Here is a 14,569-nt window from a genome sequence, read left to right as displayed (position 1 = left end):
CATTGTGCACTATATTATTGTCCATTTTCGTGTTCTATCCTGTGGATATTCTAAGATAATATTTTACACAGTGCATAAAAAGTACTGTAAAATTCTCCGGGCACTGTGCTGTAATACTACACCCGTGGACTCACAGCGCACTTCTTCCGTGGATTACGTGCCAAACACACTGCCAATCATAAAATCACGCATGGCGCACTGCATTACAGCGGGATATCCCACTTCCCACTCTAATGCGCACACCCATTACTTTTAACACATTGCATAATAAATTCTACTGCATCCGCACCAGCCAGTAATAACCCGAAATAACCCAAAATAAATAATCCGAGCAGCTTTATTTATAGCACCATCGATGCCTTTCTGATGTACTCCATGAGGGGCCCCTTCTTCTTAAGTTCCATTGCACCAATTCCCATGGGGAGGAGTGATCCTTCCTCCTTGAGCCTGTTGAACTCTTCAGTGGTGTATGGAGTGAATCCGTACTTGTCAGTGACGACTATCTCCTGCTTACCAGCGAACTTGTGCATTGCTCTTCTAAGACCTTCTCTTACCTTCTCCTCAGTGCCTTCTTTACTCCTTACGGAAATAAGGACCTGCCCAATGTTGACTCTGGCAGTTCTTCCATTTGGCTTTCCAAAGGACCCTCTCATTCCCGTCTGTAATCTATCGGCACCAGCACAGCTCAACATTTTATTAATTCTTACGACGTGGTGTGTGTGCACCTTCAATCTAAAGTGGAATGCGTCCTTCTCCAAATGGGTGGACAAGTACTTGTTCAGTGCAATTCTGGATGCCTCTAAGGCTTCTGCTGATATTTGCTCTCTCTCAAGGGACACTAAATTCGTGCATATTGGCAGTTCAAGGACAGTTGCCTTTCTCTTACCAGTATCATATTTTGATACTTTTGAGTCTGGGACTCCACGGCAGAATCTTGATTTTGGGTATGGCTTGTTCTTTATGTATCTGTAGCATCTTCCGGGTCTTCTTCCCATTACAGGGGAGTAAAATTTAGAAAATAAATAGAAAATAAAAGAAAAGTATAAATCCACAGGAAATTCAAGAAATCCAAGAAAATCCAGTGGGAGTGGGTATAAAATAAGAACAAACAAGTATTTCGGGTTATATCGGGTTATATCCATTATTATATTTATATTTAAAATTATATGTGTATATGGCTATACTCTATTGGATACAATTATGTATTATATGTATATAAAACTATAATTAAAATATTTATGTATTCGGGTTATATCGGGGTATACGTTATATCTGGATTATATCTGGTTATATCTTATATTTACATGGGAATTTATACTTTTATATTATGGATTATCTTATTTACTGTAATAAACACATTGAATTTCTGGTGTATAATTGGGATACGTTGAAATTAGTCTTATTATACGTTTATTATGATGTATTAGTGCGTATTCTTATGTATATGGTATATATTCACTGATTTATTCATGATTAATAAATATTCAAAATCAAAAGGTGTTCATTTATAATTTTAATCAAAAATGAAAAGTACGGGTTTATTATAAACATAATAATGATAATTTTATGGTATTTTCAGGGTTAATGCCTTTATACTCATTAATAAGTAGAATATTAAGAATATTTATGGAATAAGATATATGTAAGTGTACTGGTGTGTTTTATAGTGTACATTCTGGTTATTGAATATTTTTGGTTTAACGGTTTTTATAGTAAATTTATTAATATGAAAAATAACTGAAATATTTAAAGTATTTCCTTATAATAATTATTAACAAGAGACTTCTGCTTGATTGTTCTCTGTGCATTCGGGTTAGGCCTTGTTTAGCTGATATTTATGTATTTATTGATCTTTGGATTTTTCTATTTCCTGTATAATAGGCCTCTGCCTTACATTTTCTGTGTGAGTTATTTTTTCACCCACTGCCTCAACATAGAAAAGATTCTTTTTCTTCTGTTTTACAATCTCTCTCTCTATTTCTGTGGTATTCTCTGATGCATCCTTCTCCCACAGGAAATCTTCTGTTAGAATGCTTATGTTCCACACGAACTCTCTTAGAGAGTTCTTGGTTGCTTTTGTTCTTCTGTGTATGCTGCATAGAGTAGTCCCGTCTAATGCCTCTTTTGCTTTAACTGCCTCTTCCTCTGTGGCATACTCTACTAACGCATAATTGTCCCTTCTCGTGGGCATGGTTATCTTTTTTATCTTTCCGTATCGCTCAAAGGCCATTTCTATCAGATTTCGTTTGATCTGTCTGAACGTTATATTATGGACTTTCAGCACACCGCGCATAAAATATTTTGGAAAATATTTTACTAAGTACTTTACAGAATATCCTCGTCTAAATCTGCGTCCTCTGCATTTGAGTAGATTATGTCGATCATTGAATCCTCGTCTGTCTTCTCTTCTTCCTCTGAGAAGAACTGTGGAGACGGCGCTTCTGTTGTTCTGATTTCAAATATTTTTATTACAGACTTTATGAGGGCGTTCATTCTTTCGCTCTTTTCACAGTCCGTGTTCAGAATATTGGTCTGCTCCCGTCGGATTTGGCAGACTGTAGTCTGTATCCTGTTAAGAACATGTGAAACAACAATATCCAAGGCAGAAGACTCTGTTGCTGTGAATCCTATGGCAAACAGTTGCAGGGAAACAATTCGGGTGAGTATGGCTACTACCTCAGGTCGGCCTATTTCTATATCCGGTATGACTTCCATTTGATCGTTTGCATATACCCCATTCATATAGTGTACACAATGAGACTGTGAAAGCTTCTCACCCAGTTTATACGCAGACGTATTTTTATCGTATCTCTCGTGCCCTCTGCTGTGTATATTCCCCAGAGTGTATTCTGTTGGCGGCGGTGCACTAAGTACATCTTCCTCTGTGATGGGAAAACTATTGTAAAAGTGTGTGTACTCTGGCAGATAGAGGAATGATGGCTTTTCCTTTAGATCCTCTAGTACCCAAGAAGCACCACCATCTCTTTGGAGGTTCTCTTTCTGCATTAGCCGGATAATTTCACTTTCTTTTCTCCAGTACTCATGCATTCCCTTTGGTGTTCTTTTCTGTGTGAACTCTGCTGGATTTTGAAGAATTGCTGCCCGAGTGGCCACCATTTCCTTCCTCCACTTCTCTGAGTGGTGAAAGTGCGAGAGAACTTCTGGGCTCTCTTCAATTTCAATCTCTCGCTCTGAAAATAAATCCTGCAGAAGAACCAGTGACTTCTCCTTCATTTTCTGTGCGTACATTGCATATACATTCCCGTGTGTGTTGTTGAACCGGAAGCAGTTCTCCCAAATAAGGTCTAAATCACTGGTAAACCCGGCTATGTCAGAATACTCCTGAAGAAAAAGCTTCTTCCCCATTTTCCCCAAGTCCATCGGTGTTTGTATCATGTTGTAGTACTCTGGGGCCTCTCTCTTACTTACTTTGTTCAAAAAGGGGACAGAGAACGGGGTGTACGCCCGTAGCTTAGAAAGAACCTTCTCCATTTTTGAATACATCCTCTCTTGCTTATCTGAAAGATCTTTCCACTTGCTTTTTGTGTTCATTCTGTTGATTATTCTTTCTAGTTCCATTTTGTTCTCCGTAGAAAGTGAGAGCATGTTCACCAAATAGTGAGATCCAGAGGGTTTCTTCTCCTTCTTTTCCTCTTCTTTCTTGTAGGTATACCCATCGTACTCCACTGTGAAGTATTGCTGCATAAAAGAAAAATATACGTAATTCTCTTTATTAATTCGTGCTTGGCTTTGGAAGGAGGTCGTGCTCCGCTTTTAATTTAATTCTTTGCTCTGAAAATTTGTCATCTGGTGAGAATCTGGCAGGGTGTGCTGGCAGGATATCTGACTTTACCTCTGAATCGTATAGCTTGTAGGTTTTCACTCCATCCACTAATTTATAGCCAATATAACTCATAAAAATTTAATTTAAACGGAAAAGTTTTATTGCTTTCCACCCGAAAATAGCCCAAATTGAAATATAATTATGCAGTGCCTCTTTGCTAAAGAATATTCCTGTGCTGTGAACTGTGCGAGTGTGCAGTAATACTGTTTTATGTTGCTACACAGTTTAAAGCCCATTATGTGCAAATAAAGCAGTTCCAGTATGTGTTATACGTGAATATAAATGTGTATATTCGGTGGATTTCTGCCTATTTGATTTTTGTCTGTATGACAGAATTTCTATTCTTTTCTATTCCTGCTCTAAATTATATTATAAACACTTTTTGAATATTTTATTTTTTGGGTTTTTGAGGTGTTCCAAGCGTAGTCTTAGAATAATACGTGTAAATCCTTTCTTTGAATTGAATTAAAAATACCTTCTCTTCTTATACTTTAATTAAAAATCCATATTTTATTGATCATTTCCCTATTTAGCTGAAGACTCTACCAAATTACTCTCTTTGGCTTCTATAAGTCTGATGTCATTAACTCCCAGCATATTGCTTAGGTGGGATGCTCCATTATTTCCAGAAATTAAACCTGCTTTGCCTTCTCTTTTCTTGCTCCCTAATTTCTTTTTTGTGGGATTTTTACTGTCTTTTGCATTTGCAAGTTTTGATGAGCTGGCGGATCCTCCTACTACTGAAGCACTCTTGCCTCTCTTACCTGGTTTTTTGCTAGGCTTAGGCTTTTTGGAATTATTCAGGTTATCATCTGTGGATGTTGAGCTTTCTTTGCCTGTGTCATCTTTGCTAACTGCATTTGTGTGTTTATTCATTGTAGTTGATCCAATCAATGTTGCATTTTTACTTGTTCCAACTACCGTCTTTAATATAAATACGGATAGACCAATAACTAAAGCAAGTAATACTATAAGCCCTATAATGCATGCTATTTTCATTGTTTTGCTCATTTTTGACAGTTGTTCTGAAAAACTGCCGTTACCTGTGGATTCCTGTGGTGTACCTTTGCCTGCATCTGTGTTCTCTGCCATGTTTTAATATACTTCAGTAAACTCCTTCTACATATATATTTCACTGTGACACACCTGTATCATCATGAAACTCTTCTATTTTAAGAAGACGGCAAAGAATAGGATGGTTTTATTCTTTACAAATAGTTTTTTGTATTGTTTCATGCCAAATGATCCCGACTGTTCAGAGCCTACTTTTAGCACCTAATACGGAAATAATCGATGCCCTGGAGACCAGACTTAAATCACTGTCCATCACACACTCTGAGACAGATAAAACAATCCTGCAACTACAAGCCAGAGAAATAAAAAGAGAGAATACTTTTCTGGAGAATAGAAGCACTTTAGAAAGTATATTTGCAGTAATTGATGCAGGAGAGAATCTTGATCAGTTGAAGAATTCGATTGTTCCTATTTTAGAATCTGCCCCTTCTTCTATAAACAGCGTAGAGGTCTTTCGCTTTATTCTTAAGCATGGGATGCGCTCTGAAACTATAAATATATAGAACAAAATGAACCAAAGAAGTGCCCTGTTAAAGAACTAGTCAGCACGCAGTACATAAGCAAATAAACCCAATAATACATAATTATTCCTAAATTACTCTTAAAATATCATGTTTATCGCATGAAGTTCTAAATTTTAATTATTTTATTATGAGAGTCGCATAGGAGATGACTACTAAAAGTATAATAATATATTTTTATGTGTACACGTTTTATTTGGTGTAATACAAGAATATCTCTATTTACTTACACCCAAGAATAAATTATATATTTTTATGTATACAGTGCAAAGGTTTAAAATGGCCTTATTTGAGACAGAATGTATTCATAATGACTAAGAATTAACATGTCTTTGGATTAAAGTATATTTTATAATAAACCCAGGAAATAACTAAAATATACAGTGCAAACAGGCAGTGTATTACGTACTAAATGTATAATATACAGAGAATGGGATTTAAATTCGGGTTATATCATTTTACTGGATATAATTTATTTATACTAGTTTATTAAAACATGGTAAGGAACAAATAGGATTTTGTGTATATATTTTTCTTTGAGGAGCTACTATGTCTCATTTATGAGATTCAAACGGTATAGATCTATCGTAAGTCAGTAAATTCATAATATCGTAATGAATGCCATATTTACATCCATTATAATTATTATTTCTTACTGATATAATTCCGTGTGGACTATTTTTAATTTGTTCAAGCGTACTATTCATAATAGCACTAGAAATATCCTTCAGAATGAATTTTGGGTTATAGTTCTTTAGAAATAGTGGTTTTTCACTTATAGGATCAATTATTTTCTCCTGTTTATTTAGATTAATCAAGTACTTGTTTAGTCTTTCTAAAAGGTCTTTCATTGTAAGGCAGAATACAGCACTTGTCTTATAATCTTCTTTGTCACAGTTAGTCTTATATATGCAATATCCATACATTGCCATGTTCATAGAAGGATTTTTATTTTGTAGCATGCCAATGAACGAAGCAATAGCAGGCTGTTTAATAGCTCCCAAGTGAGTTCTTTCATCCTTTATTTTACTGTCAAATTTATATGTTGTATACTCATACACACTGCTATAATTTCTCACATTCCAAGTTATAATAGCATTGCCATAATTCCTATTGATTCCCTGTTGAATGTTCATACAGTAGCACTGGAAGTCTTCATAGAAATCTGTTGAATTTCGTATAAAAAAGTCACTGTAGTAGTGTTTAATAGCGTAGTTTAGATCACTTTCTTTCATGTGCCTGTTTATCAACAGTAGGTTAGAATTCTTTTCCTGTACGTCTGAAATAGGGAGTTCACTGTCAAAAGAGACTATATAAGTCTGTATATACGTAATTGGTTGCAAGTTTTTAAAATCATGTAGGTTAAATACCTTGCGATTAATAGTACTTCTGTTGTATGGGCCTAATGAAAATGCCGAAACCATAAATATGGGAAGAAACAGAGGAATTCGCGGCTTGTCAATATTTTCATCATTAACTTCATTTCTTACTTCAGGTGAATAGACAAATTGGGCAAAGCAAAATTTAGTTTCATATATTCTTTCCTTAATGTAGTAGAATACAACATTACAGTCCTCTTTCTCTATCATTTCCACTGTTTTGTTCAGTTCTGATCTTTTAGTTATTAACGACCAGGTTTTACTATTTCTTTTGTATTTGAAGGGATATATGTCTCCAAACTTTGAGTATAAAGGACTTACTCCTATGTTAAACATCAGCTTTAGGTAAACTACTATGTAGTGAATCGCATATGGTTGGTGCTTTTTAATTTCACCATTTTCTTGCTTGTGTATGTAGTATGGAAGATGGATCATTTCAATAGTATGATTTACATTATCTACAAATTGCACGTGATAATGATCTTTTACGCTTAGTAGTGCATTATCTTCCGTAAAAGCAAACCCCTCCATGGTGTGTGTTGTTTTAACAATACGGTCATAATCGCTATTTTCTATTTCATTTATTTCTACTAATGTAGTAGAGAATTTAAGATATTTTTGTTTGGTCATGGCATAGAACCCCAGTACTTTGCTATATGTTCGCCGACTGTACATACTATTTATATGCAGCAGAGGAGTTCTATTCCTAATCCTATACTGATCGCAGCGGTCTAATTTATATGTGACTCCAAAATATTCATAAAACAGATCTACTATAGAGTATATTAGACTATAAACTTCGATTACAGTGAACTCTTCTATTGTTCTGCTGTTGTTCTCAAGTGTTTTAATTTTTTTGACTTCTTTATATAACTGCTCTGCCATTGCTTCTTCTTTCTGTGCTATGCATATGAGGTATATTATAATATGTTTTACTCCTAATAGCCTGTGCCTAGCATTATTATCATTAAGTGGAAAGCTTTTATAGGTTTCTAATTCAAACTCCTGGAAAAACCTGCTAACAACTGCCACTGGTATTTTGTAAAAGTCTTCATATATTTCTGGTATGTAGAAAATGGTATTTAACTTTTTTTAAGTTTTATGTCCTTATCTGCTCCTTCAGTGACTATTTGTCTGTCTATACCACTGCAGCAGCAGTATATATTTATTTCTTTATTAATCCATATATCCCCAAGGGTTTCTTTTTTTTTCTATAGCTTTTATTGTGAGTTTCTTGGCAGTAATATACAGTCTGCCCATAGTTGTTGATGTAATAAGTCAAATCACTCAGAAATCTATTATAGCAAAATGGGTTGGGCATATTAATAATATATGGATTTGATTTTTCTATATTATTAAAAAAGCGCTTTGTTAAAGAAAAGTCTATGCCTACATTTTTAACCATCGTCCAAATATCTGTTGTTGTATCTTTCTTCCACTCTTCAATTACTTGTTTTGATTTTTCAAATACATTTCTTATCAATAAATCTTTATTAGAACGCAGAAAATCTATATTCTCATTGTTTTCTATGTAGCTAGTATAATTTCGTATAACACACAGGTGGTCATTTATATACATACGCATTTTACGATTTATAATAGATTTTTTACTGCTAGAAAGTGTATTAGTAGGATTATGATCAATATCAGTATGTATTGCTGGTAGGCCGTATACTTCTGCGGCTGAATCATTTACACCACTATATGTAGTATCTGCATTAGAATGGTCTGCATCTGTATACTCCATTGTTTGGTCATTATTATCAGAAAGTTTCTTATTATTAACACTATTATGTGTTTCAGAGGAATTAGATAGATCTAATGACAAATTTGCTTCTATCTCTGATTGATTGTTCATGAGAGGTAATTTACCATTATCATTGCTATGCATGCTCTTCTGGGGTGTTAACTCATTTGTATCGGCGCTATCTGTTGAATGTAAACTATTATTTCTAGGTCGCTGTTCTAGACTATATGGTGAACAAGCATGCCTACTCTTGTAGCTTGCCTTGAATCCCCCACATATAATTGTATCTATACATATACAGATCAGCCCAGTTATAATACTCACCTTCTTTAACTGTCTCATGGTAATTTTTAATTTTTGCATAAGATAAATTATTTGTATGGCATAAATAATAAAATTAGAGATATTCTATCAGAAATATTCAATTGGCATTGACGTACTCATGAGGAATACCGCCCTGCCACGCAGTCCAGATAAAGAAGAAAATGAAATAAGAGAGATCTTTATTGTATTTATGAAGCAGTCCAATCCAGCACGTGCTTAGAGTATTAATGGCACATCTGTGCTAGACTTTGTGTTTGGGTTATCCATCGATGCATCTCTGAATCTCCCCATAAATTATAGGATGCAGGTTAAATAGTCCTAATTTGATCTACTAATCTGCAATTTTGGCCTTTGTTTTGGCAGGATCATTGCACAAGCTGACACACGGACAGATTTCCTTGATGGTTTATGTCTTTGTGACCGTGTCATCATAAGTTTAGTAATATTTGTTGTTCTAATAAGAATGGAATAAATTCATATTTTATTATATTTATGTGTGTAGACAGATTTCAGATTATACTGAATATTCCTATTAAAATATAAAATGTATTTATTTTCTTATTAGAATATTTATTAGAGTACAATTTAAATTTTAAAAATAGTAGAAAATAAAGAATATATGCATATTATACAGCAGAAAGAATAACATATAACAAGAATATAATATAAACAAAAGAGGGTGTAATAAAGGAGACTATTTCTGTAAATGTGAATATGTGGGTTGTATATTTATATTTTCCATGTGACTGTGCCAATGGCTATTCCTGGTGAAATAGAATGAAGTATGGTTAAAGAACTAAAACTAGTTTTATATTCCATGAGTTCAGTTTCTTATGGGTAGAGAGACCGAAGAGATGTGAAATGAATGCCGAGAAGCAGTATTGAGGATGGCAGAACAGGGCGGATATTATTCTGTGTCTAATTTATCTTGTATTAAAGACTTTACTGATTGAATTAGAAGGACAAGTTACACGAACTAATGTGCAGTGTTTATAGGATAGACTACTCCACCTGTATTCAGGGCGTATGAAGAGACCGAGTTTGCACTTAAAGGCAGCTGGCTCGGTTTTCTGGTATTTTTAGAAACTTGGTATATGGAGAAGGAGACAAAAGCAAAGTACACGAATATCTTAGGCATAAGTGCTATATATTAGATAGCCAATTAGGAATTAAAAGTATGTGGGAGAAACAGACTCACAAAAAGAGAAGAAAAAGTGGAAAAGATGCAAAGGATGAGAGAGAGTTAAATGTACAAATCTTTATTGGTTTGGTTTGTTAATTAATATACACAACAGAGACAGTCCATTTAGAGGAGATTAAATGGTGGGACTTATTCACTGCTTTATTCAGCTGTAGTAGTATGTTTATTGCATATTACACAGCAGAGAGTATACCTATAATCAGAAAGACCGTTTATGTGTTCATGATTAGTTATTCTAGTATTTAGGCAGTGAATGAGTGCATGAACTTAAGCTACTGGGGCTATATACAGACAAGCTGTGTATAGAGGAAAACTATGAGATTCACACTACCACCGACGAATTCTTCATATTTTCGTATTTCTCTCTTCTATTTATACCTTTGAAAAATATATAGACCAATAAGACCAGAGTCCATTTCCATGTAAATTTGTACATAAGGGCAATTATGAAATGTAATTAAAATGAAAGAAGAAATATAAAAGGCGGGCTAGAAGGGTCTAAAACAATAATTAGAGAATTATACTGAATAGAGAGATATTAAAAGGTTTAGAGCAATAATTAATGGATAGGATTTGAATTTCATACTATAATTAAAATGCAATAAGCCATTCTGTATTATTGAAATTTAGACACAGAATATTTTAAACAATGATTTGCCTTTCATATTTATAAGATATATACCTTTAAATAGAACTATAGATACATCAAGTACTTTTTATAATTTATGAATATTTTACTATGTAATGTATAAAGAAATAAACTGAATAGTTATAGTATGTAGTGTACTTTAATAGACGTGAATTCTAGGAAGTTTCTGGGTATTTATGTAAATTCGGGTTATTCGGGTTATTAAGTATAAAAAACAATATGTATAGCAGAATATAACTTAATTTTATAGATAATTTTAGGGCTTCTATAATTTAAGAAGATATTTGAATCTCTGCAATATGAATCGAGGGTATAAAACCAATGGGTCAGTTTTATCTTCAGACATAATACTAATATTATTGGATATTTTAAGAATTAGCCGATTAAAGTCTTCTTGATAATAGGATATTCCCCAGACCAAAAAACTAGAAAGTGCTACTGCAATTAAGAATGCCCAAAGCTTAACACTTTTGATTGTTTTTACAACCGTACTAACTACATCATCTTTAACTTTTTTTAATTTCGGGCTTAGTATATTTTTATTTGGTTTCCATAATAAAAATATATTGGGTCGGTTTAGTATATAGGATCTATTAAGACATTTATCTTTAGCAATTGAGGTCTTAATATTAGTAATTTGAATAGTATTCAAATCTGCTTGAATAGGTTTTATATATTCAGGCATTACGTTATTTAACAATATCAGAATATTGTCATCACTTAGATCACTAAGGTCTAAGATATGTTGTTTCATGTATTCTTTAGAAATATTCTTACTACATCTCTTAAGATTAACCAGCCACTCTTCAATTGTATTTCTGTAAGGGTAGAATTCATCAAAGACAGGAGAGTAATCTAAAAGGAAAAAAAAGAATCCAGTGAATATTTGAGAAAATGAAGAGTGCGTGATACTTTTCTTTTCATCTTTAACAAAGACAGACTCTTGCATGTCACGGATTACTTTAAATCGGTTTTTATGCTTTGCACTTAAAAACAACTGGAGTGAGTAAATATCATCAGGTGAGATATCTAACTTATCTAAATTTGAAACAATTTCATTATAATTAATTCTGTATGAAAGACCTCCTCCGTGCTGTGTTAGTATTTCTATGACTCTTTCAATTCGAGTGATTTTCTTATCTTTAGCATGTGCAAATAATTTGGCATCCGCATCAGAAATATTCAGTTTTGCTGGTACTGGTGGATTATGTGATTTAAGTGCATTAATTAAGTCATCTATAATATAAGCCAAAACTGTTTCATACTTTGACAGCATAAACAAATGATTATTGCCCATTAAATTATAAAAAGCCTCTTTGCTATTTATACATGGCAATTCATTAGCTACAGCCTCAAGTGCATCTAAAATTGCCTCAGTGGTTCTAATTGCTCTGTTGACTTCTCCTATAATTACCTCTATATCGCATATTTGAATTTTTTCTATGTACTGAGACAATATAACCCGAAATGTCGTATATTTCAAATTCTTAAATGCATGATATTTATCATGTAATACATATTCCTGTCTGTATATATCCAGTACCATATTTATAAGTGTAAATGACTTAAACATTGGCAAGTTAAAATATCTACTAATCTCATCCATTGACATATTAATGGTTTCTCTCAATTTCTCTTCTATATTTATCATTTATCCAAATATTTAAAATTATTTTTATACAAAAGAATAGAATATTTATGGATACTTGTAAATCAGGCAATAAATATCTTAAATAGAGTACTTTATGTGATATTTAGGTATTTAGGCGTATTTTACTATAGATATCCCAATTTCGGGTTATATTCGGGTTATGCTGAATATGGCGTAGTAGAAGACAATACAATTTCGGGTTATTTCATATTTATAGTTTTTATTTATGCATTAGTATGATTCATGGTGTGCTAATAGTGAATTCATGTGGTGGGCTAATCTATGATGAAATTATTCCATCTGCCTTTTCAGGGGATCTTAATATTGACCGGGTAATTGCCATGGCCAGTACAATTTATACTGCGATGGAGATTCTTTCTTCTCATGGGATAACGCAGAGGGCAGGCAAGTATACAAAAATGTATTTGAGATATGAAAAGGCTTCATTAACTGCCATGAAAACGCAGACTGACATGATATTTGTGATTATACATGATACGGCAGACACTGCTGCATCCATTTTAAAATACGTTGAGAATGCGCATGTTTCTTTTGTGAATTCCATTTTACACAATCCAGAGTATTATGTAGACGACAGAATAAGCATAAAATTTTTACATCTTGAAAATGCCAGACGTAACTAGAAGCAAGCACTTCAGAGCAGAGGACAATTCAAAAAATACTCGCACTATGAGAAAATCAGCGAGTGCAGAGGGAGCAGAAAAAGAAGCAAATTCTAATCATGCCCAAAAAAGAGTTAAGAAAGAAAATTCTTCAACCACAGAGAACATTCATCCCAACGGAACAGATTCTGAAAGTATTCCTTCTTCTGGGAAGGTTTCTCCACTATCTTCTCTTCTTACTAAGGAAGACTTAGCAGACACAGAAAAGGCCGAGGACGGTTCAGATAAGCTCAATCCCAAGCATGCATTTATGGCAGCGGTGAGTGCAGCACTAGCCAATCCCACAGAGAAAACTCTTGGGGATGTCACGCGGCACAGGAAGATTCTTCAAAAAAAGAAAGAAATGCGTGCTACGCGGCTTCTGATTCTTGCGCTAGCAAAGGTATTTTTCAATCTTTTACCGTCGTACAATATAAGGACACAGGACCACAAGTACAATGCATCCTCTAAGATCACCAGTTATGAGTATGCGCTGATGAAAGAGTGGGCAGAGTATTTAAAGCTTATTACACGGTCAAAGACAGAAGAGTCATATGAAGCAGCCGCAATTCTACTTCCCCAGGCGATTCTGTTCAATAAGAGTATGAAGCTGATTGGGAAGGTCATTAAAGGCACACGGCTTAAGTCCAAAATAGGCAAAAAGTGTCATTTAACTCTTGTGCAGATATTCAGCTGTGACAGAGGAAATCGTACAGTGAAGGTTTTAGAGGTAATGGATCAAATAGCAGAGAATCTTCCCAAGCCAACGATTCGAGCACTTTTCTACATTCCGGACAGTCTTCTGACAAAACCAGAGCGAACGCACAAGTACTCCACAAGCGAAATGCGAAAGCTTTCTGTGGAGGAGAAGGCAATTAAAAAAGAGGCGCAGTTACACTTTCTACCAGAAGAGATAAAAGCGTGGAAGGGCATAAGTGAGAGGCTTCTTAGGATATATCTTCTGATTCTTTCATCCAAGCCCATTCAGAAGCACTATTACGCCCTTACACAGATTCAGCGACTGTCTATTCCTGGTCATTTAAAGGAGGGTGTATTCACTCTACTCACAGAAAAGGCCGCAGAGTTAAAGGCCGAAATGACTCCAAAGAATGCAGCGATTCTGTGTCTGTGCTATATTACGATGCACAAGATATATGGAGATGCAGAGTATTCTTTCCATGTGGAGGAGATGGAGAAGATTCCAGTTGATGTGATTGTGCAGATGAGTGACAGCGAGGCATCTATTTTATATGCAGCGATTATGAAGCTGGAGAAGCATTCAGGCCGGCCACGTCTGATAAAGATGCTTCTTGCACGGGGGATGCACCGGGTGGACAAGAACCTTGCCGCTGTGGTTCGGCACTTAATGCCTCGAGAGGGTGCTGCACGGGTAGAGAAAGAGTCCGAGAATGGTTTCTGGGAAATGCCCATTTTAGTTGGAAAGAGAAGGGGCTAAATCTTCAATTTTAGAAATATTTAACCGGTGAAACCACTTAATTATATATTCTTCATCAGGC

At 34.5% G+C, this 14,569-nt stretch overlaps 11 protein-coding genes across 11 annotated transcripts; 3 read left to right on the top strand and 8 right to left on the bottom strand.

Moving 5' to 3' along the window:
* Positions 1 to 327: 327 nt before the first annotated feature.
* NEPG_01580 (60S ribosomal protein L10) lies at positions 328 to 1,142 on the bottom strand (the record flags this gene model as incomplete). The annotated part of the gene is made up of 1 exon (XM_013203954.1): positions 328 to 1,142. One exon carries the CDS (start codon positions 1,140 to 1,142, stop codon positions 342 to 344), a length of 801 nt encoding a protein of 266 aa, XP_013059408.1. The 3' UTR covers positions 328 to 341.
* A 701-nt stretch (positions 1,143 to 1,843) lies between these two features.
* Positions 1,844 to 2,293, bottom strand: NEPG_01579 (uncharacterized protein; the record flags this gene model as incomplete). The annotated part of the gene is made up of 1 exon (XM_013203953.1): positions 1,844 to 2,293. The coding sequence occupies one exon, from the start codon at positions 2,291 to 2,293 to the stop codon at positions 1,844 to 1,846; it is 450 nt and encodes a 149-aa protein (XP_013059407.1).
* Positions 2,294 to 2,325: 32 nt separating this feature from the next.
* NEPG_01578 (uncharacterized protein) lies at positions 2,326 to 3,705 on the bottom strand (the record flags this gene model as incomplete). Its single annotated transcript, XM_013203952.1, has 1 exon — positions 2,326 to 3,705. One exon carries the CDS (start codon positions 3,703 to 3,705, stop codon positions 2,326 to 2,328), a length of 1,380 nt encoding a protein of 459 aa, XP_013059406.1.
* A 21-nt stretch (positions 3,706 to 3,726) lies between these two features.
* On the bottom strand, positions 3,727 to 3,916 carry NEPG_01577 (uncharacterized protein; the record flags this gene model as incomplete). The annotated part of the gene is made up of 1 exon (XM_013203951.1): positions 3,727 to 3,916. One exon carries the CDS (start codon positions 3,914 to 3,916, stop codon positions 3,734 to 3,736), a length of 183 nt encoding a protein of 60 aa, XP_013059405.1. The 3' UTR covers positions 3,727 to 3,733.
* A 442-nt stretch (positions 3,917 to 4,358) lies between these two features.
* NEPG_01576 (uncharacterized protein) lies at positions 4,359 to 4,936 on the bottom strand (the record flags this gene model as incomplete). Its single annotated transcript, XM_013203950.1, has 1 exon — positions 4,359 to 4,936. One exon carries the CDS (start codon positions 4,934 to 4,936, stop codon positions 4,370 to 4,372), a length of 567 nt encoding a protein of 188 aa, XP_013059404.1. The 3' UTR covers positions 4,359 to 4,369.
* A 149-nt stretch (positions 4,937 to 5,085) lies between these two features.
* On the top strand, positions 5,086 to 5,492 carry NEPG_01575 (uncharacterized protein; the record flags this gene model as incomplete). Its single annotated transcript, XM_013203949.1, has 1 exon — positions 5,086 to 5,492. One exon carries the CDS (start codon positions 5,086 to 5,088, stop codon positions 5,419 to 5,421), a length of 336 nt encoding a protein of 111 aa, XP_013059403.1. The 3' UTR covers positions 5,422 to 5,492.
* Positions 5,493 to 5,993: 501 nt separating this feature from the next.
* On the bottom strand, positions 5,994 to 7,703 carry NEPG_01574 (uncharacterized protein; the record flags this gene model as incomplete). Its single annotated transcript, XM_013203948.1, has 1 exon — positions 5,994 to 7,703. The coding sequence occupies one exon, from the start codon at positions 7,701 to 7,703 to the stop codon at positions 5,994 to 5,996; it is 1,710 nt and encodes a 569-aa protein (XP_013059402.1).
* Positions 7,704 to 7,983: 280 nt separating this feature from the next.
* On the bottom strand, positions 7,984 to 8,907 carry NEPG_01573 (uncharacterized protein; the record flags this gene model as incomplete). Its single annotated transcript, XM_013203947.1, has 1 exon — positions 7,984 to 8,907. The coding sequence occupies one exon, from the start codon at positions 8,905 to 8,907 to the stop codon at positions 7,984 to 7,986; it is 924 nt and encodes a 307-aa protein (XP_013059401.1).
* A 1,968-nt stretch (positions 8,908 to 10,875) lies between these two features.
* On the bottom strand, positions 10,876 to 12,390 carry NEPG_01572 (uncharacterized protein; the record flags this gene model as incomplete). The annotated part of the gene is made up of 1 exon (XM_013203946.1): positions 10,876 to 12,390. The coding sequence occupies one exon, from the start codon at positions 12,388 to 12,390 to the stop codon at positions 11,005 to 11,007; it is 1,386 nt and encodes a 461-aa protein (XP_013059400.1). The 3' UTR covers positions 10,876 to 11,004.
* Positions 12,391 to 12,626: 236 nt separating this feature from the next.
* On the top strand, positions 12,627 to 13,034 carry NEPG_01571 (uncharacterized protein; the record flags this gene model as incomplete). The annotated part of the gene is made up of 1 exon (XM_013203945.1): positions 12,627 to 13,034. One exon carries the CDS (start codon positions 12,627 to 12,629, stop codon positions 13,032 to 13,034), a length of 408 nt encoding a protein of 135 aa, XP_013059399.1.
* NEPG_01570 (uncharacterized protein) lies at positions 13,018 to 14,508 on the top strand (the record flags this gene model as incomplete). The annotated part of the gene is made up of 1 exon (XM_013203944.1): positions 13,018 to 14,508. The coding sequence occupies one exon, from the start codon at positions 13,018 to 13,020 to the stop codon at positions 14,506 to 14,508; it is 1,491 nt and encodes a 496-aa protein (XP_013059398.1).
* Between the last annotated feature and the right edge of the window lie 61 nt (positions 14,509 to 14,569).

This window comes from Nematocida parisii (genome assembly GCF_000250985.1).
Source record: "Nematocida parisii ERTm1 unplaced genomic scaffold supercont1.4, whole genome shotgun sequence".
NCBI lineage: Eukaryota > Fungi > Microsporidia > Nematocida > Nematocida parisii.
Note: the sequence above shows the minus strand (reverse complement) of the source record. Positions and strands in the feature narration are given on the sequence as shown.